This window comes from Prinia subflava, chromosome 3, assembly GCF_021018805.1.
Source record: "Prinia subflava isolate CZ2003 ecotype Zambia chromosome 3, Cam_Psub_1.2, whole genome shotgun sequence".
NCBI classification, from domain to species: Eukaryota; Metazoa; Chordata; class Aves; order Passeriformes; family Cisticolidae; genus Prinia; species Prinia subflava.
Genome location: NC_086249.1, coordinates 29,006,110 through 29,026,741, shown reverse-complemented (window position 1 = coordinate 29,026,741; position 20,632 = coordinate 29,006,110). Strand labels below are relative to the sequence as shown.

Sequence of the window (20,632 nt, the reverse complement as noted above, 5' to 3'; positions counted from 1 at the left end):
TAGCTTTTTCCTGAGCAGACACTCCTCAAGACTTTCAGCTTCCTGTGAAGGCAAGATGCTGTGGTCAGGCACAGCTGTGCCCTCCCTTGGCAGCCCTGCTGTTGTTGGAGGCTGTAGACAGCCCCTGAACCAAGCCCAATGTTGCAACTGAACAACATTGTTCAAAGTACAGTATTAAATCAGTGCTAGAAAGAGCACTGTCATGTGACCCCATTTTGAATTCTGGCTTTTGGATTTTCCTTGAATTTTGAAGTGGTTCAGAAATTTGCAACTTGATTTCCCTCTTTTTTCCCCTAGGATATTCGAAACTTGCGGTTTGCTCATAAGCCTGAAGGGAGAACGAGACGATCCATATTTGAGAACCTTATGAAATATGCTTTTCCAGTTTCAAATAATCTGGTAAGTGTTTTCTGTTCAGCTTTTTTCAAAAGACACAGAATAGCAGTAAACTGTTCTATTCTGTCCCATCTACTTAATACTTAATAAGCATTCATGTGACATGCATTTTCACGAAGGATGAGAAGTGCTGGTTTTCAAATCTGTTTTAAACTTAATTCTGTAGGAGTTTAGATCATACAGGAAACAGGAAAAGTTTATTAGAGTGCCTTCTTTCAAGCATGGGCAATGACTTACTGATAAAGCCTTGTAACAGAGGGAAAGTACTCAAATCACAGTGACATCCATCAGAGGTTTGCAGCTAATGGTGGCTGCACTGCCCCAAATCTGGAATGCAGCCCCCCTGTTCTCTAATGTTATGACACTGCAATTGTTGTTTCAAATGCTGGTTGAAAGAATCTGATTGTTAATCTGTAAGAGCATTCTTGCCTAAGTAGTTTTATCTTCTCTCTTTAATAACGAATTCCTTTTGTCCTTGAAGTACTAGGTAATAGCCAAGCAAGATCAGGGACATATTGGAAAGTATATTGTACTAATTACCTGCTACAGTGAGAGTGTTCATCTTTTTTATAAAGCCTTGAAAGAAAAGTGATGCAGTGGGGAAAAAGAAGGGTCAGTCGTAAATTACTATTTGAGATATCAAGCATGCTGTAAATGGGCTCGGAGTGGGCTCTCAATGGTAAATTTTCTTTCTTTCAGCCACTTTTTGCCTTTGAGTATAAAGAGGTTTTCCCAGAAAATGGATGGAAAGTGTATGACCCAACTTGGGAGTACAGAAGACAGGTGGGTATTGTGCCACATCCTTCCTCATCCTCTACTCTTCAGGAATGAGGGTCTGTGCAGTAATACAACTACAGGTTACATGGAGCAGAGAATGATTCTGCTGACAAATGCCGTGCAGGCTTGGTTCTGATGTTGTTCTCCACACTGTAGTGCTTGTTGAGAGCAGTACAGCTTTAGAGATAGAGGCATCTACTGATGGATGTTAGCTCAGGTGGCAGACAGCTTGCTTCAGGCTGGGATAGAAAAAACTAATGCTCTGGCTTGGTGATCAGGTGCTGCTGGCAGTGAGGAATGGTGCCTGTTCCAGGTACAGGCATCTCACTGTTGAGTTTCACACCTCAGTGCTTGCTTGTATTAGTTAAAAATTCCAGGTTTTCCTGTCTTAAACAGCAAATTGGGGAGGGGGAGGAAATTAAATATGGAATGCCCTCACTACTTTAGGCATGGTTTCTCAGCATAGGGATCAGCCTAGAGAGTACTGTGATTTACCATGGTTTACAACACACAGTTGTAGTGTGGTCAGAGTAGACGGATCAAAGGTATTCATGATTATGAAGCGACAGGCTGTCGATCAGGAATACTGTGGTAAAAACTTGAGTAGTCCCTCTCCGGAGTAAAAGATGGGAGAATTTAGATTTTTATTATGAAATCACTCCTGTCATAAAATCCTCAAGTAGAAGAAGGGCATGATTTGGTGACACGTTTGTCCTGGACACAATAAGCTTCTGTCTCCTCCAGATCCACCAGAATAAAAACAATTTTCCATTGTAAAGTTAAGAGATTTTAAGCCATGCAATTTAAAGATTTTTTTGGTCTTTCTCATCAAATTAAACAAAAACAGACCTCTGTCCCAGCCTAGTTGTTCATCTGATTCCTGGAATCCAAAACCTAAGGACTAATTTTTCTAGCTCCAGTCTTCTAAAAGCTGGTCATGCCTTCTAAATTGGTTATCTAGGGCTGTCATTAACAGATGGGAGAGAGCGCTTCGCTGTTGGGGGTGATTTGTTCTCTCCTAAAATAGCTGCCTAAGATAGATCGCTGGCTTCCAGGCTGCTAATGGGAAGTGAGATGTCTCTTACTGCATCTTACTGTGTGCTGCCTTCATTGCAAAGAAGTGTATGTTTTGCAGTCAGATGCCACAGTCCAAAATCCTGGTCAAGACAAACTCCAGTTGTTCGGAATCACTTTGTTTCTAAGGTCATCTTGATCATAAGATCAGATAATGCAGCGATTAGTGCTTTGTTTAGAATTACCTCCTTCTTGGTAGTTATTTTATGGGAAGATCTGCTTGTAGAGAAGGATTTGCAGCCCAAGCTATTTGAGCAAGGTGCTTCTTTGTAGGCCTGAGAATTTTGAAGTAACAACTGAGACGTACCTGTGCTATCAAAATAATCTCCACTGGAAAGCACAGCATTCACTCAGCCAAGCATCAGTCAAAACAGGTGAAGAACAAAAGACATTTTTAAAACACCTGGAAAGAAGAAAGGGTGACCTTAGATAATTTCAGTATAGATTATTTCACTTTCTAAATCTTGACATGTCAGTTTTTATGATAGAAGCTTTTCTGTCCATATTAGTTTTTATTCTGTAATTTGGTGCACCTTAAATTTCTCAGGAATTATGTTACATGGTGAAAGGATAGATGTGTTTGCATGCCTGTGATTTGCAGCTCTTCATGGCCTTTCCATAAAGAAAATGGGTATAAAACATGAGACAGCTGAGGCATTAGTGCAATGTGCACTCGTGCTGTGGCCTGGTTTTGTGTTGTTTGTGAGTGGGAAGGACAAACTTGCCTGACAGCTTCTGTGTCAAGAAACCAAACTATTGTCCACGTGCTGAAGCCCACGGTCATTTCCTTACACTGGTAACTGCAAAAGAGAATCCAAACCAGGATTTTTTGCAGCCACAGCCTTTCTGAGTTTTACTCATGATGAGGCACAGTCACTACCATTCCAGATCACCCAATCCATCTGTCCAGTTCCTTATCTCCAAAAGTGACCAACACCAGCTGCTGAAGAAGAGGCAAACCATACTGCAGTAGATGTCTATGTTGTGATCTGGCCAGGAGGAGAATTTCATCCCTTTTGTTAGATTGATTTAGGTCCTGCAGCATGATGCTTTATGTCCCCTCCAAAATCTTTAGGTATTTCAGTCTGTTTATTCAATTCCAGCATTTGTAACTATGGATGTTCAATTTATCTGTGTGAATGTCGTAACCTTTTTTCTTAATCCAACCAGGTTCTGCTAAAGCAATAACAAACACTACAGTAAATCAGGATTATGTCTTGAAATGGCAGCAGGGCTTCGTTAACAGTGAAAGAAAACTGGCATCATCAAATCAGATAATGGGATTACCTGTCTCTGACTCTATGAATTGTGATCAGAAATAGAAAAGCAGGACATATGCACTGTCAGCAGGACCTTCTGGAATTGGTTTAAAAACTGTGAGAGAAGAGCTGGCCTAGGGCATCAGCAGCCCAGCAGGATGGCCAGGCATTCACTTGCTGTGTCTTAGGCCAGATCAGTCTTCTCCCTGTGGGAGCAGGGACACACGGAGAGGGGAATGGGGCAAAAGTAAACTCCAACTACCAGGCATCCAGAAAAGACTTCTAGACCAGGATCCATGGTGAGATCTATGTCCACACTGGTAGACATGGCAGGTTTGAGTGTGGTATTGTTTATTAATTATATTTTTTATTAAGATTAATAGAAATATGTTGAGATGATAGCAATTGTAGCAATTTGGAAAGATACTCAGTAAACCCCTAACTTCCCTGTTAGCGTTCTTGGGAAGGATGGAAATATGTAACTTATTAAAAATCTGTGATTGTGTAAAACTATGGGGAGTCATAAACAACCTGTAGAGAACAAAAGGAACTCAGAGAGGTTTGAGATTTAGTTGGTAAATGGAATCACATGTGGCAAATGAAATTTAAAACCGAAATTGCTCCCTGATTTTTATTACACATGGGCTGGCAGAATATAAAACAGAATTGCGAAGTGAATAAGACTCACTTGAAACCAAAAGTCCTTAAGATGCCTTTGGAGTAACTTAAAGCTTTATTTTCCTTAATAAGGTGGGGGGCATTTGGAAAATATTACAAGAGGCTGTGAAGTTGTGTGATGTTTCCCTACAAAAGTCATTCTTGTCTAATATCCTTTGCTCTGGTCATATCTGCTGGGGAGCCACAGTGTAGGGCTGTGGTTGCTGCTTTCAGAGAAAACATGCAGAAACTAATAACTCAGAAGAACTGACCTATTCTGAGGATAAAATAAGTGGCCAGCATTAGCATACAAGCAGAGTAGGAAAGGTAGAGCTGAATAACACCATCCTCCAGAGGACTGTTGGGTGTAACTTAGGGGAGCAAAGTGAGGATTGAACTGTTAAATGTCCCGTGGTTTAACTGAGGTCCTGCTTATGCTGGTGCTTATGCTGGTCTCTACTGTAGAACAGATCACAGCTCTCTGGTGCTGAGGGGACACAGCCTGGGCTCAGTGAATGGCAGAGGGACCAGCTTGGCTCTGCAGCTGTGCCCTGTGTTGCCTGCTGCAGATCAAGGTGTACTTACGTATCTAAGCTCAGAGTGGATCTGCGTGATCCCATGGAGAGGTGTGACTGTGTGTAAATACAATGTGGAAATTACTTTTTTCCTGCCATCCTGGAAGGATCCTCATGAGCTTAACCTTAACCATGTGCTTTGCAAGGTGGTGGTGTCAGTGCTCTGCTGGTGTGGCTTCAACAGTTTTTCCCTGCAGAGAAACACCATCTTCTACAACATCAAGTGTCAATCAAGTGATAACCAAACCCAAGTCATTACAGAAAGGCATGAATGTCTGTCTAGAGGGAAACCAAGTCTAGTTTGTGTGTGGAGAGGACACAAAAGCTGTGTCTCTGTGATTAAATGATACAGTTGTAAGAAGCGTTCTCAAGCACAGGGGCAAGTTTCAGGCATAGCTACAGACCAGGCTGTTACCATCCATCTTTTGAATGAGTGTGTTTGAGCATCTTTAGCCATGCACAAAGGTACTGTGATGCAAGTCAAGGATCACCAGTGGCAGTTCAGATAAAATGTCCTGTTTGGAGAATAAATGAGTTTATCAGTAGGGATGTGAGGTGCGTTGGCTCAGCTGGGCTCAGTGAGAACGATCGTGGGTATGTTTAATTTACGACTATACATGTGGCTTTGCTGCCTTCCTCAGTTTGCCCTCTGGCAGCCACCAGAGATATGAATTCCCCTAGAATCAGGGGCTGCTAGCAGCATTAATTTACCTGGAAGAAGACAGACCTGTGCAGAAGTCTCAGGTCACTAATGTCGACATCCCATGTGCCCTGGCAGCCTCAGGATGATCACAGCCTGCTTTTAGCGAGGCATGCCTGAGTTCCTCCTGCAGGTGCACAGGCAGGCAGCACCCAGCGCCACTCCTGAGCCTGCAGAGGCTTATTGAGTTACATCTGTAACAGTTTGGTTTCATAGTAGGCTTTTGGGTGCTTACAACTTACCAGGAAATAGTGAAATGCATCTTATGTGAGGAAATGCCAGTGTGCTTTATATCACGTTTAGCTTTTTCTATTGATTCCAGCTGGAGAAAGGGCAAATCTGAAGGAGCACGAATAAATGCAGAAGCTACACTGCATTATGGCAAACGTCCAGGGAAGATGCAAATTCAGCTTCTCTTCTAGCCCACTTGGCTTATTTCTGTTTGCTTCCAGTCCTTAAAGTCACGATCCGAATCCAAGGCGTTCTGGGTGGTTCTGTGATTCAAGGCTCCCGGGCCAGGGAAAAGGAGACATTCCCCACGAGGCAAAAGAATTTTGAATGCTGACACACAGCATCTTTTCTTTCTTTGAGAGTTTGTCATGGATTTTTCTAGTCTGGGCAATTGCAGAATAATGATTTCCTTCAAATTTGTCAGTGTGGCAGCTGGAAGAGCTTTGGAGAGCTTTAGAGCTCAGTTCTGGCCCAGGCAGTGTGTTCTGAAGCCACACTGCCCAGCACTGTGAAGAGGGTGCTTTCCAGTGCCCACTCCTCAGTCTTCTCCATGAGCATTGGTAGAGTTGCTGGGTAAAATGAAAAGGAACCTTTCTTCCATGTAGCTGCTTGTTAGCTCCCATTTTTCTTGCCAAGACTGTGCTGACAGCATAATTTTCATTGAGATTTTGGGGAAGTGAAATTTTCATCATTTATGGACCATTTTATGTGCTTATTAGGACAGGACTGACAACTAATTTGCCATTAGTCCACTTGCAGGTAGTGAGCAGATTGGTCACTGGCAAGAGTCTAGCTGTTCCCTGGCTGGCAACAGAGCTGGTGGGCCCAGCAGATTCCGTCCTTGCTGTGTACAGCAGGTACACCTCTGAGCGTGTTTTGCCCATCAGTAAGCTTGAACTGTGTATACACACTGCTTGATATCTGGTTCTGCCAATTCTTTGGCTTCACAGTGCCAAAAATAGCTTTCCTTTGGGCTTTTGGGGTGATCCTTGCAGTAACCTTTCCTTCCCAGGGAGGGCCAAAGCACAGCAGTGGTTCACAAAGCAGGGTGTGTGACTGATACTAGACAGAAGGTCTGGCCTCCCCTGATGTTTCTAACCATGACCTCTTTTGGCAGCATGACTCACCACTGGGCTGGGGAACCAGCTACAGTCTGTGTGGGTCAGCCATAACTATCACAGCTCGTCTGATGGTGTGAGATGTGTCGTTTGTTTCCTGTGGGAGCCACGACAGTGGCAATCAGTGTCCCAGCACCCTCCTTTAAAAGGAAGTAGTGTTCACTAGAACAGAGGCATGCATTGTGTACAGAGCTGATGTTCCCTAAAACACACTCGGGGCTTCACAGCCTGGCCGTGTTTGATGCAGCAGATGTGTCTTCCCCACAGGGATGCTTTGTGGCAGTGCTCACCCCTGCTGCAGTAGGGGTCTGTTTAAACCTCCCCTTGCAGGCAGCTGCACCAGCCACTCCCTGTTGGTCTGTTCTCTCCCACGTCTGCAGGTTGTCAGGGTTGTCCCCATTGTGCTTCAGGTGTCACTTGGAGATTGTTTGCAGGGAAGCTGTTGAGTGGCTTCCTCCTTATGGCATGCTGAGCTCTGTGATGTGTGTGTGCAGATTCCCTGCTCTCCCAGCCCAATCAAAGAGCTCAGTGTGATGGAAACAAGGGAGTTGCACATCCCATACAGTCACCCAAACAGAGACATACAATTTAATTTTTGATGCTTTTGGGTTTTGCACAGTTGTGCCACAAACACTGAACTAAGCCCAAATCAGGCTGATTTTTTGGAGTGTTTTACTGCCTGTTCTCCCTTCTCCCCCTCCCCCCAATTCTGTCCGGTACCTCCGCTTTGTATCCCCAGTTTTCACCCAACACATTTGAACTAAGTGCCTGAGGGGACTGAGTTGGTCACCATTCTGTTCTGTTCCTGGCTCTCCTGTAAGCCCATGATGAGACCAGGAGGCGTCTTAAAGATGGGCTCAGGGGGACCACATGTGGTGCTACATCTGTAGCCTCCACTGTTCCTTTGCCACAGGTGACCCTGCTTGAAGCTCAGTGTCCCTGCTCATCAGTGACTTGAGCAAAACATCCACTTCTCTGGGGAGAGACATGAAATACAAGTTTCCAAGATAATGTATTCCCAGGTGCCAGCCCTAATTGTCCTTCATTAACAAAATTTGCCTTGAATTTCAGGTCTGGGGTTTTGTCTGTGCTGAGGTCTCAGAGCAACTCATTTGCTAACCTGCAGTTTCCTCTTTAGGGAATTCCCAATGAGAGCTGGAGGCTGACCAAGATTAATGAGCGCTATGAGCTGTGTGATACATACCCTGCCATTCTCGCTGTGCCTGTAAACATTCCCGACGAGGAATTAAAGAGAGTGGCATCCTTCAGATCCAGAGGACGCATACCAGTGAGTGGGACAGAAGAAGGCCCTTTGATGTGGTTTTGTTACGCATACCTTTGGGCAATAAGTAATACCAAGATCAGGCTGAGTGGATTCCAGGGAGGAAATAAATGGTCAGCGGATAATAAAAGTGACAACAACATGTTTGAGGACATAGAAAACAACAGTATCTGCTGAAACTACTGTTGAGAAAGAGATGTAGACTAAACCAAAACTCGAAGATAAGATAATTGAGCACAACTCCGACCAAGTCTCAGTTCAGCTCCTGGGAAACACAAGGCAGCCCTGTTTGGCTGTTTACAATTGTCTGGCCTAATCTGACTTTCAGAACAGAGAAATACGTAATGATAGTCTTGATGAGAGCACTTACTTAATGAAATTAAGACAAAGCACATTGTTATGATTATTTCAGAGTTAAATGAAAAGATACGGGTTTACTCCTCAAATCTATAGTCAGTCTGTTCCTAAAGTGCTTAACTTCTACATAGTGTAACATAAAGTAAGACATAGCCCACATACTGACACATCACAGCCAGAAAAACAGTCTGTATCATATTTAAAAGTCAGACTTAAACAATTTGATCACCTTTTATTTGTTCAAACTTTGGGAATGCTACCAGAATGAATAAGAACAGAAGAGTTCTTTCTTTCATTCAGTTGTAATTTGATAGAATCCAGCCTTCTGAAACCCACTGATATAGGATCCCAGAGCAAGCCATTACAGGTAATTCACTTCACTGGTTTAATGAACCCCATTTTTCCTTTATTTATTTCCCATTTGTTTCCAAAGGTCTTGTCGTGGATTCACCCAGAAAGTCAAGCAACGATCACTCGCTGCAGCCAGCCCATGGTGGGAGTGAGTGGCAAGAGAAGCAAGGAAGATGAAAAGTACCTTCAAGCCATCATGGATTCTAATGCCCAGTCTCATAAAATCTTCATATTTGATGCAAGGCCTAGTGTGAATGCTGTAGCAAATAAGGTTGGGTACTTTTTTCTCTGTCTAAAACTGGGAATGTAATAATTTAGAGCACATCTTCCCACCACCATTTCATATTATTCTTAAGGATCACAAAAGGGTTTTCCATTGCAGAGGAAGTCTGCATGCAATGGTCTGATTCTCTAGACAGACTTTTATAACTGCATTGGTATTTGTAAGATATCAGTGTGACTGCTAGCAATCCATTGTATTACTTTACAATGGGAAATTAGATTGGAAGGGAAAAAAAATGAACTAGTACTGAGGTCAGACTCTAGCACCCTGGACCTTGTGTTATCAGCATTTTTCAATTCACATGGTTGGAAGACTGCTCCTCTAACAGGACTCAGAGCCCTGTCCAGCCTGACCTTGAATGTTTCCAAGAATGAGGTATCTACCACTGTTCTGGGAAAGCTGCTCCTGTGTTTTACCACCCTTACTGTGAAAAATTTCTTCTTTATGTCTAGTCTGAATTTACCCTCTGTTACTTTCAAACCATTACCCCTTGGCCTATCACAACAGGCCCAACTAAACAGCTGTCCCCATCTTTCTTAGAAGGCTCCTAAGTACTGGAAGGTTTCTGTAAGGTCTCTCCAAGGCCTTCCATTCTCAAGGTTTCCTCACAGGATAGATGCTCCAGACCTCTGATCATCTTTGTGGATTTGATCCAACAAGTTCTTGTCTTTGCTGTGCTGGGATCCCAGAGCTGGACACAGCACTGCAGGTGGGGTCTCTCCAGAGCAGAGGGACAGAATTCCCTCCCTGCCCTGCTGCCCACTCTGCTTTGGATGCAGCCCAGGACACATTTGGCATTCTGGGCTGGGAGTGCCCATGGCTGGGTCATGTCCAGCCTCTCATCACCAGCACCCCCAAGTCCTTCTGGGCAGGGCTGCTCTGATCTGTTCATCCCCAGCCTGTGCTGATACCAGGGGTTGCTCCAACCCAGGTGCAGCACCTGGCATCTGGTCTTGTTAAACTTCCTGAGGTTCCTGTGGACCCATTGCTTGAGCTTGTCCAGATCCCTCTGGATGGCATCACACCCTTCAGGAGTGTCAGCTGTACCACTCAGCTTGGTGTCATCTGCACACCTGATGAGGGTGCACTTGATGCTTCTGCTTGTGTCACAGATGAAGATAGCACTAGTCCCAGTAGGAGCTCCTCAGGGACCCCACTTGTCACTGCCTGGACTTTGAGCGATTGGCTGTTATCCTCTGGCTGTGACTGTCCAACTTCTCATCCATCAAACTGTCTGCCCATCATCTCCAGTCCAGAGAGAAGGATGTTTTGGGGAACTGTGTCAAAGGCTTTACACAAGTGCAGGTAGATGACACCCACAGCCCTTCCCTTGTCCGCTGCTGCAATCTCTCTATCATAGGAGGCCACTGGGCTGGTCAGGCAGGATTTACCTTGGTAAAACCGTGCTGGCTGTCCCAAATCCCCTTCCTGTCCTCCACGTGTCCTAGCACATCTTCTAGATGGATCTGTTCCATGATCTTGGCAGGCACAGAGGTGAGGCTGACAGGTCAGTAGTTCCCAGGGTCCATATTCTGCCCTTTTAAAAACTGTGTTCCATGCCATCACTTTAAGCTTTGTTTTAATGGTGGAGCTGCTTTGTTGCAGTAGAGATTTTTTTTCTTTTTTTTTCTTTTTTTTTTTAAATCTGCCTTTCCCATTACTTAGGAAAGGCAATTAGTGTGTGGGTTATCCTCCTCTGTAATAGTATGGTAAATTTTTAAATGATAGATTAGCAAATGTAATGAGTTAACAGCTTGAATGGGGATAAATTATAATTACAGAGGAAAAGAAGGGTTGTAATGTGATATTCTTTGGTAAAAATTATAGCATTCATTAGGTATTGCAGAAGAGAGGAACCAAGTGTGTGCCTGTACATGTTTGCTCCCAGCTGTAAGATAAAGCCAGGGGTTTTTGCCTGCTTTAGATAGCCCAGCCATTGTGGTATTTTGTCAGCTGCTATTTGCTCAGGACAAATGACTGGGATAAAGTACACAATATGGTTTTGCTTAATGATTTTTACGTGAATTTTGTTCTTCAGGCTAAAGGAGGGGGCTATGAGAGTGAGGATGCCTATCAGAATGCAGAATTGGTGTTCCTGGATATTCACAACATTCATGTTATGAGAGAGTCGCTGAGAAAACTGAAAGAAATTGTGTATCCCAATATCGAGGAGACTCACTGGCTGTCTAATTTAGAGTCAACTCACTGGCTAGAGCATATCAAGGTATGCATGTCTGCATCCACTGCATGTGGCTGAGCAGACACAGTCCTTACCAGTCTGGGAAAGATGTCTGGAGTTAACTCCAGGATTCTCAATTACTGTAAATTTAAAGACTTAGAATTTGTTTTCCATTTATAAGCAGTTAAAACCATAATTTCTTGGAGTGAGGAATCTTAAGGGGATGAGAAGTGGGACAAGAGAGGGGGCTGAAATACTGAAAGATGGTGTTTTGGAAGTGAAGGATGTTCTTGGGTGATGTGTAATTGTGAAAGCTCTGCTTAGAACTCAGGAGTCACAGAGTTTCCAAGTTCTTGACTTGGCTCATTGACATCCTGGCATTATTGCCTGGTCCAAATAAGCAAGTGCTGGGAGTTTGGGCCCTTTCAGCCTTTCAAGAATCTAAGCAGAGTCAGAATAAGGAGGCAAAATATTTTGGCTTCTCCAGATGCTGTTTTTCAAATAATTTTCTTTCTGTTCCAAAAATGTCCAGCTTAGATTGTTGCTCTGCTGATGCAGACGGGGACAGATCTGCTCCTAGAGAAGCTGCAAGGTGATGGCAATTCCTAATCAGGCACAAAATGCTCCTGCATTTAAATCTTGGCTTGTCCAAGGACTGAGCTTTATGCAAGGGCTCTTCTAGGGTTGTGCTTACACTACAGTTTAGATGTGTCGTCATCTTGCTGGAACAGAAAATGTGTTCACCAGTTCGCTGACCTAGTTATAAAGTAGTTGGAACTGATTTACCATTCTCCTTGAGGCAAGCAGAGCCCTTGGTTTGTCCTGTGCTGTCACTAGCCATTTTTCATTTATCGTTTCTGTTCCAAAGAGATTTTGTAATCTGTTTTCTCCCTTGTCCCAGCTCATTCTTGCTGGAGCCCTTCGGATTGCTGACAAGGTGGAGTCGGGGAAGACATCAGTGGTTGTGCACTGCAGCGACGGCTGGGACCGCACGGCGCAGCTCACCTCTCTGGCACTGCTCATGTTGGACAGCTACTACCGAACCATCCGCGGCTTTGAGGTGCTCGTGGAGAAGGAGTGGCTGAGCTTCGGCCACAGATTTCAGCTGGTGAGTCACTCGCCCATGGAAGGCACTGAGCAGAATGTTATGGTCCCTCTTGAAGGATTTCAGAGGAGTTTACCATTTCCCGTGAGAAGTTTACTGGCCGAACTCACAGAAGAGAGGTGAATGCTGATGTTACTGTTTTCTACCTATGGTTCCATTAATCTCTTAACCTCCTTGGGATTGTATTGGTTAGGTACAAGGAACAGGTGATATTTAAATGTCTCAGGTGTCTGACTGATAATGTCATGCTCCTATGCTTAGGCCTAAACTAGCAGTGTGCTTTGGGTTCAGTGCTGGCATTTCTGCTGGGAGCTGGCAGAGACCACTGGGGTATTTTTTGTCTTTCTTTCCCATGCAGTTCATTTTCTCAGACGGCTTGGGCACCATCATCTAAGAAATGCTTTGGTATTGAAGAGGTTGGGGAATTTGTTTATAGCCTTGACCTCTCATTTTCTTCAGGCACACTTTATTTTTGGACAGGCTTCTAATTATTTAGGTAGAATAGCAGCAGTTTGAGCTTGGACCAAGAGTAGTTTGTGGTTGTGCCCTTGCACTTGGCAGAGAGGCACCTTTGTGGGCTTGTGACCCAGCAGTTTGTTGTGGTTTGCACTGGGATGGGAATTGAGAGAGCCTTTCAGTAGTATCCTTTCAGTCTTTGTTCCTGTTGTGCTTTGCTCATAGCTGTTCTCTAGTATTTGTTAATTTTGCAAGGGCTAGAACAAGGTCTGTGTACAGCACTTGCAGTGCTGGGTTGCACTGTCAAATGCTCTGAGGAAGGTGGGGAAACTGAGGCACTAAAGCAACTGAGGTTCTACTGCAGCAAAACTTGTTATCTGGTGTTTGAACAAGGAGTGTTTTAGCTTCTTCACTGTCTAGACAAGGAAGATACTGACAGTGATTTCCTTTGGTGAGGGGAGAACAGTATTAGGGGTCTCTGTTACTTACATGTTCTTGCTGTGTCTTTGTACGGTACCTGGGGCTCCGGGGTAGTCCATAACCATTAACGTACTCGGCCAGCTCTGAGCAGTCACGCCTCACACGTGTTGGCCACACAGCACGGTCGGGGCTGGAGGCCTGCTTCTGGGAATAGTGTCACTGCAGCCTCTCTGGGGGTGGCGGGAGATGGGCTGGGCTGGTGTTTGTACAGCTCTTGGAAGGCGCGAGGTGTCGCGTGACGCTTATCGCCGCATGCCGTGCCTGTAGGTAGTGTCTGCATCCAGCACCCTCTACTACTGAAGTAGCCAGGACAACAGCTGCAACCGAAGCAAAAAGCATGCTCATTTTTTTCCTTCTGAACTTTAGCTATTAACTGAAATCAGTGCCAGCATAGCATCTGGAGCCTCTACTCAAGCAACTCTTGTTTCAACTTAGCATGAAAATATCCCCATAAAGAATTTTCACTTCAAAGACAAAGAAAGTATCTGTCCTTTACTCCTTTACCCACTGATATGGACAAAGCAATATCAGGACTCATTTGAAGTTTTTTAAAGCTGTTGGTAAAGGTTTGGTGACCGAGAGCAGACCCCAGCAGTTCCCCCATGAAGCCCCGTGTGACTCGTGCCCTTTGTGCTGCTGTTTCAGAGGGTCGGCCACGGGGACAAGAATCACGCGGATGCGGATCGCTCTCCCGTCTTCCTGCAGTTCATCGACTGTGTGTGGCAAATGACAAGACAGGTAACCTGCTGGGTGGCACAGAGCCAGTGCACCCAGACGTGGCACAGAGTCTGGACACGGGAATACTTTCCAAGCTAACCTGTGCAGTCTCTCCTTCCTGGGCTAGTGCTCTTGCCTTGATGCTGGCAGCAGGCTTTTTGGGAGTCTGTTTAGCAAAGAGCCTGAAAGCACTTGCTAATGCAAGTCCCCAGCACAGGGGGTACAGCAGATCCCTGTTGCCTCTGCTCAAGCTGATCCTGCAACATGCTCCATTTTAACTTCTTCTGAAGGCAAATGTACTGCCCCTTCATAATGTGAGGTAGAGAGCTGAGTGCCTCACTTCAGACCAGGCATGGCAGAGTACAGCCCAGGAGAGATCCCCTCTGTCTGGGAGGTTTTTCCCCAGGCACGTGGAACCTGGAAGGTTTTTTGTATCTTCTGTGACACAAAAGTCTGCTATGGTCAGGCAGTTCACTGAAAAAAGCTAGGCTCACCCTGGGTTAAACCAGGAGAAATGGAAGAGAAGGATGGCACTGCATATGACACTGTACCACACCCATGCAGAGAGAAGAAGAGGCTTTACCATCACTGAAAGTCACTTTCATTGTGGTCTCCTTGGAATGCTCCTACAGCTGGGCATCCTGACCTGCAGCTGGTGAGGTCAGATGTGACAACTGGGTCAGCCTGGGAAGAGAAGAGTGGTTGTGAGGAAGAAAGGCCTCCTGCTCTTCTCTCCATCACCCCTGCCCATCATTGCAGTTCACTGCATTTATTCTCACTGACCCTTTGTGGAGTTGCAGTTGTCCCTGTCCCAGGTCCATGCCTGTGCCCATAGAGCTTTTGCTCCTGCTGACCTCTGTCACAAGGTGCCTCGCTGCTGTTCCCTCTGGGAAGTGCTGTGTCAGGCACCCGGGTGATTTCCATTTGGCCCTGGGAAATTTCCACTTTTTGAATGTATTTATTTCACGTCTGCCTTTTGTTCACAGTCTGGCTGCATGGCTTGTCTGAGGGACAGGCATAGCAGAGCAAGCTTCAGTTTGAAGCATCACTGAGTGTGTATAAACAGAGTGCTCTAACCCCTCAGACCTCTGGCTTTTGCTCAAAATTCCTCTCTGCACATGCAAAGCAGCTTTCCAAGAGGGAAACTCTTGCTCCTGGAAGGAGCAAATATGACCCTGAATATCCAGCCAGGCAGGGAACAGGGACAGATCCTGTTCTAGAAATCCAGAGGCCAACTCCTTACCAAGACCACAGTGAGGGAGAAAGTTTATTTTCCTGTTTTAAAATCCCAACCTAATTTTCTGTTTCTGCCCAAAGTTTCCTACAGCATTTGAGTTCAATGAGTACTTCCTGATCACCATCCTGGATCACCTGTACAGCTGTTTGTTTGGGACCTTCCTGTGCAGCAGTGAGCAGCAGAGAGTGAAGGAGGTAAGACAGCTTCTCTCCAAGGTAAAAGCCTGTTCCTGATTGCTTTAGCTGGCCAGGTACTGCTACAGAAACTGGTTCCTCGCTCACAGATGGTTGCATATGTGACTTTGGGAAATGCCAAGCCCCCTTCTCAACAGCTGGGACTTGGGGGATTTTCCTTTTTGCATAAAGTGCTGTCTGTTGGAGGCTTCATGTTTCAGAGCAGCACCATCTCCCTCCTGGACACTAGTTCCAGTTAGTCACTAGTGTTTGAATAGCTCCTGGTGTCTCCCAGGTAGTGGAAATGCAGTTTTGCTTTGAATTTCAGTTTACTGTAACCTTCTCTGTGGGAACTGGTACTTTTTTGTCATGCCTTTTCTTTGAAGTGGCCCCTTTAGGGTGCTTTTAACTACCTCGTGTATGCTGTCATTGTGCACACACAGGTTACAGCAGGTAACTGCTCTTTATGTGTGTTCTTGCTGTGCTTGCATCTTCTGGGAGAGGACAACTCCTACTCTTATTAAGGACGTGCCTTTCTGTCCTGCCACAAGCCAGCTCTGCCCTGCAGTCTGGCCAAGGTTTGTTTGCCCAGGGAGGAGTGTAGAGATGGGTACATCCAGACCCAGTCTGGAATCAGAGGGGAACAGTGGCACTCATTCTGTCTCACCTACCTGATGGTGAAGCATTCTGTCACCAAAGGCTGCAGCCTAGCAGCACAGAGGTACACAAGGGCAGTGCTTGCTGTGTGGACCTGATGTGATTACATTTGATAGAACATCAGTTAAAAATAATCATAACAACTAGCTGGAAAATAAAAGTGATAGCATTTTACTATAGTGTCCCTGTTTCTCCTGGAGTCTACAGTGATTGAATAACTGTCATTTCCATGGAAGAAAATCTGCATGCTGTTTGCACGTGGGCTTGGGGTTTTCTTTTAAAGGCCTCAGCCTAGTGAAGTACTTAATCTAGAAAGTACTTCAGCACTGGTTTCAGTGGGAGTATTCACAGGCATAATTATTCCACTAGATCAGGGCCTAAGTCAAATGTTTTCTTTGCTTCCTTTGCAATTAAATACTCCAGCAAGTCCTCCAGGAGCACTTCAGGGAAATGAAGTTTAACTAAAGCACTGGGAGTTGGCATGCCAGTGTCCCCTGGCTGTAGCAATGGTGATTCCTGGTCTGTGCTGACAGCTGGGTGGGTCAGAGGGGTTGTTCTGTGCCAAGGTGTGTGTGCCTGCCTGCATCCATGTGCTTTGAGTACAATAACCACATCAAAAGAACAGTTTTGGGGGTTTTTTTAAGCTACAAAAAACAACCAGCTCCATATTAATGACAGGCATATGTCTATGCTGCTACAGTTTGTAGATAGCCAGGATTCGTGTGGCAAATAAAGCCTCCTCCACCCCCTTCCCTTTCAGAGCCTTCCAAAAAAGACTGTATCACTTTGGTCTTACATCAACAGCCAACTGGAAGACTTTACTAACCCACTGTACGTGAGCTACTCCAACCACGTCCTGTATCCCGTGGCCAGCATGCGCCACCTCGAGCTGTGGGTCGGCTACTACATCCGCTGGAACCCCAGGATGAAGCCTCAGGTACGCCTCTTGCTGCTCCTGCCTCCCCCTCTGCCACTACCAACACTGGCACTTTGGGGCTCAAGGCCTTTAGGTAGTGTACAAACTTGTGCCACTGCTGCTTAAATCTGAAAACAAACCTCAATTCAAATGCCAGCAAGAGCAAGCACCACCTAGAGCTGCCTAGTGCAGGTGCCCAGCTGGACATCACCACCTTGTGAAACCTGCAGGAGCTGAAGATTCTCAGCAGTGTGGGAAATTTCTCACTTAGAATGTGGGAAAAATGATCTGAATTCTCTTTACAAAAGATTTTAAACCCCCTAAGACTTCTCTGGATGTAGGATAGGAATTTTGGGGCTGTGTTTAAATTACTAGTGATGGGAACATGCCTGAGGCACAAGGGTCTGCCCTGGCCAGCAGGGAAGCTGGCTTGTCCAGGGCAGGCACCTCTAACAAGCAGTCTGAGCGTGATCCTGAATGCTGACATCACTTTTTAGTAGGAAGGGACAAAAATTCCCAATGGTCTCAGTGCCCATCTGCAGGTTACAGTTTTGCAGATCTGCAGCATTAGAGACAGGAACCCTGCACACACTTTGTACTACTGACTGTTAAACCGTCAGAACTATGTGAAAATATTTAGAAGAATCTGGCTGGCTATTTTTCCTCCCAAGCCCCTGAAATTATGTCCAGACTGAGATGCCATGGCCAGTGTCCCTCAGAAACGTCAGACATTAGAGTTTGGTAACTCATCTTCCAAAATACGTACAGACTGATTTGTTTAGCCATGCACTGTGCATGCTGCAACCTAAGGAGCAGCCCAGAGCCAGAGCAACCACTCAGGTACCTACAGGCTGGAGACTGATGACACTCACGTACCTCCTTCCCTCATAGCTGTCCCTAAGGTCAGCAACAGTTTTGTGCTTCAGGCTCCCACTTCCATGCTGACCTTCCAGTGCTCAGCTACACCTTTCCTTGCAGGAACCTGTTCACAATCGCTACAAGGAGCTTCTGGCCAAGCGGGCTGAGCTGCAGAAGAAAGTGGAGGAGCTGCAGCGAGAAATCACCAACCGTTCCACCTCGTCCTCGGAGCGAGCCGGCTCTCCCGCACAGTGCGTCGCTCCCGTTCAGACAGTTGTATAATACAGACTCCTTTTTGCTGACTGCCTTCCCAGGACCGGGGGGAAGCTTTTCTGAAACCTCCTGCATTTCCAGCATGGTGCCTGGGAGATGCCAACCTATTTATTTATTTCTCTCCAGGGTAATTTATTAGTACTGTAGCACTAGAGAAAGCTTAAAGCAAAAGCCAACACAGACAAGGCCCCCTATGCAATTATCACCCTTCTCAGTGGCTAGCTTGTAACACAAGCCAATTGCACTTGCCACCTGTAAGGAGCCTGGAGCGAGCTCTTTGTTCACTGATGTGCTGGAAATCACTTGGCTTGAAAGAGTCTGTGCACAAGCATGAGGAGGAAAAACGCCTGCTCAGAAGTTTGAAAGGCCAAACCTGACTTTGTATTGGAGCCTCAGATGCAGCTGTGCCATCACCCACCCTCCTGCACAGCAGAGTGAATGAGGGCGTTTGCCAGCACACCTGGAAACAAGCAACAGCAGTGTCTGAAACAAGTCATTCCCTTCACCTCAGCCTAGGTCATAGGAAGCCATGTCAATGATGCCTTATTTAAGGAAAGGGCAGCTTCTCCCAGTGAAACACTGCAGTAGAGGAGCAACAGTACAGGACTTGATTTCGTAGGACAACTTTTATTTCCATCTCTGCAACTTTAGAATTTCACTTACAGTTTACAGTGGCTGTGCCAGGATGCCACTTAAGCACCTTTCTTTCAGAGGGGGGAGCAGAGAGTGGCTCTCCTGGGCTTTCCACAGCTCCTCTGGCCTCCAGTGCCTCATAGCCATCAGGGGAAAAGGTAGTGGAATACCAAGGGGCACGTGTGAACTGCTGGGATCAGCCATTACATTTTGCTTGGGTAAGCCTAATTAGCAATTTTAATGCTTCTGTGCAGGGTTGTAGTGGTGTACTTATAGTATTTCAGCTTTCTGCTAACTAATGGAAGCAACTGTGCATCGACCAAAGACGCCTTTCTGCCTGCATTGCAACTGCTGCTTTAGGTTTTTCTGGCAGACTGAACAGCTTAGCCCGTTTCTAAACCCTACCTTTTTCCTCATAGTCTGCTTCAAGAACTGGTGTCACTCAACTGAACTCAAGCTGAAATTCGATTTTAATACAAAAATTTACTGTAGGAGATACAACACACACTTGGTGCAACCATGACTGCCCCCTTGCTTGTCCAAACAGGTCGGCACAGGGCTGCAGAGGAAGGGCCTTAGAGCAAAGGCAGTTAAGTATGTGCAAGGTCTTCAGGCTGCTTCTCCACCTCTCTGCTGAGAAGTGGTACTGTTTGGGGTGGGTTCCTGTGTTGCTCTTTTAGGACTGGATCCCAGACTGTGGTCACCTGTTTAAGATACCTGTCAGCTGCTATTCCACTAGAGAAGGATTTTTGGAGGGAGTGTAAGAGTAGACTCATTTCCACCTAAGAAACAGCCTTTCAAAAGCCACATTCCTTCCAAGGCCGTTAGCAGTCATGTCCTCCTGCAGTCTCCAGTTCCGCCTGCTCTTCTGCTGCAATCACCACACCGTGCTTACGGAGAAATCCACAGCCACCTTCTGACAGGATGAGTAACAGGGGCCACAGTAGCCACCAGATTTGTTGTAGGGTGGCCTGACACGTTATGGTTCAATAGTGCAAAGAATCCACACAAAATACTTTCTAAGGACTTGGATTTGCTTTGAGGTTAAAGGGCAGGTCTGCTCTCACGTACAATCACTATATAAGATGGTTTAAAGCATTATTCTGTATTAGCAAACTGACTGTGTGTGTATATTTTGTTTCTTGATGAAGGCTGTTTGGTTTCCTTAACACTAATAAAAATTGATAAATGGATCAAGTTCCTGTGCTCCTATTTTCAACTCTGTGGTTTTCCAAAGGACTTGCAGGACACGTAGACATTAAATAAACAGCACTGCAAGTTCAGTGTATGAAATCCAAATCTCTCTCATTCTTCTGTAGAGGGTCTTTCAAGTTGTTGATGTTGAAACTCTTAAGTCTAGAATGATAGAAAATCAAGATGCATCTCTGGACAAGTTTCATTTATCCTGTACAGACCAGTATACAGATACAGTGCTTAGCTGCTCAGTATTATAAAACAGAATCACAGAATGGGACCTTTAAAGACCATCCAGTTCCAACACCCCTGATCGGTAGAGACACCTTCCACTAGCCCAGGTTGCTTAAAGCCCCATCCAGCCTGGCCTTGAACACTGCCAGGGGTGGGGCATCCACAGCTTCTCTGGGCAACGTGTGCCAGTGCCTCACCACCCTCACAGTAAAGAATTTCTTCCTGATACCTAATCCGCTGGAGTCCAGGGTACGTGGAGAACCCCTTGGGCTGCCCTGGGGGATCTGAGGCCCTGGCTGGGGCCCCAGGAAGGCACTGCCTTTGACCTTAGTCCATGGGAAAAACTTCCAAGACTCAGAGATGAACTACAAACAAAGATTTGAAATAAACAGTAGTTTAATTTGTCACAGGGTGAAAATGTGTAGTTTAGGGTTTTTAGAATGGCAGTTGATGAGAGCAA

General features: G+C 45.5%; 1 protein-coding gene across 2 annotated transcripts in view; it reads left to right on the top strand.

The window, feature by feature from the left end:
- MTMR2 (myotubularin related protein 2) overlaps positions 1 to 19,937 on the top strand; it is a 64,048-nt gene extending 44,111 nt beyond the window's left edge. For both annotated transcript variants that reach the window (XM_063394519.1, XM_063394521.1), the window contains 10 exons: positions 298 to 399; positions 1,096 to 1,179; positions 7,926 to 8,075; positions 8,860 to 9,048; positions 11,099 to 11,284; positions 12,141 to 12,347; positions 13,926 to 14,018; positions 15,315 to 15,428; positions 16,825 to 17,001; positions 17,959 to 19,937. In XM_063394519.1, coding sequence (XP_063250589.1) covers positions 298 to 399; positions 1,096 to 1,179; positions 7,926 to 8,075; positions 8,860 to 9,048; positions 11,099 to 11,284; positions 12,141 to 12,347; positions 13,926 to 14,018; positions 15,315 to 15,428; positions 16,825 to 17,001; positions 17,959 to 18,120 — 1,464 coding nt within the window. In that variant the 3' untranslated portion in view covers positions 18,121 to 19,937. The remainder of the gene's footprint in view (positions 1 to 297; positions 400 to 1,095; positions 1,180 to 7,925; positions 8,076 to 8,859; positions 9,049 to 11,098; positions 11,285 to 12,140; positions 12,348 to 13,925; positions 14,019 to 15,314; positions 15,429 to 16,824; positions 17,002 to 17,958) is intronic.
- Positions 19,938 to 20,632: the final 695 nt, after the last annotated feature.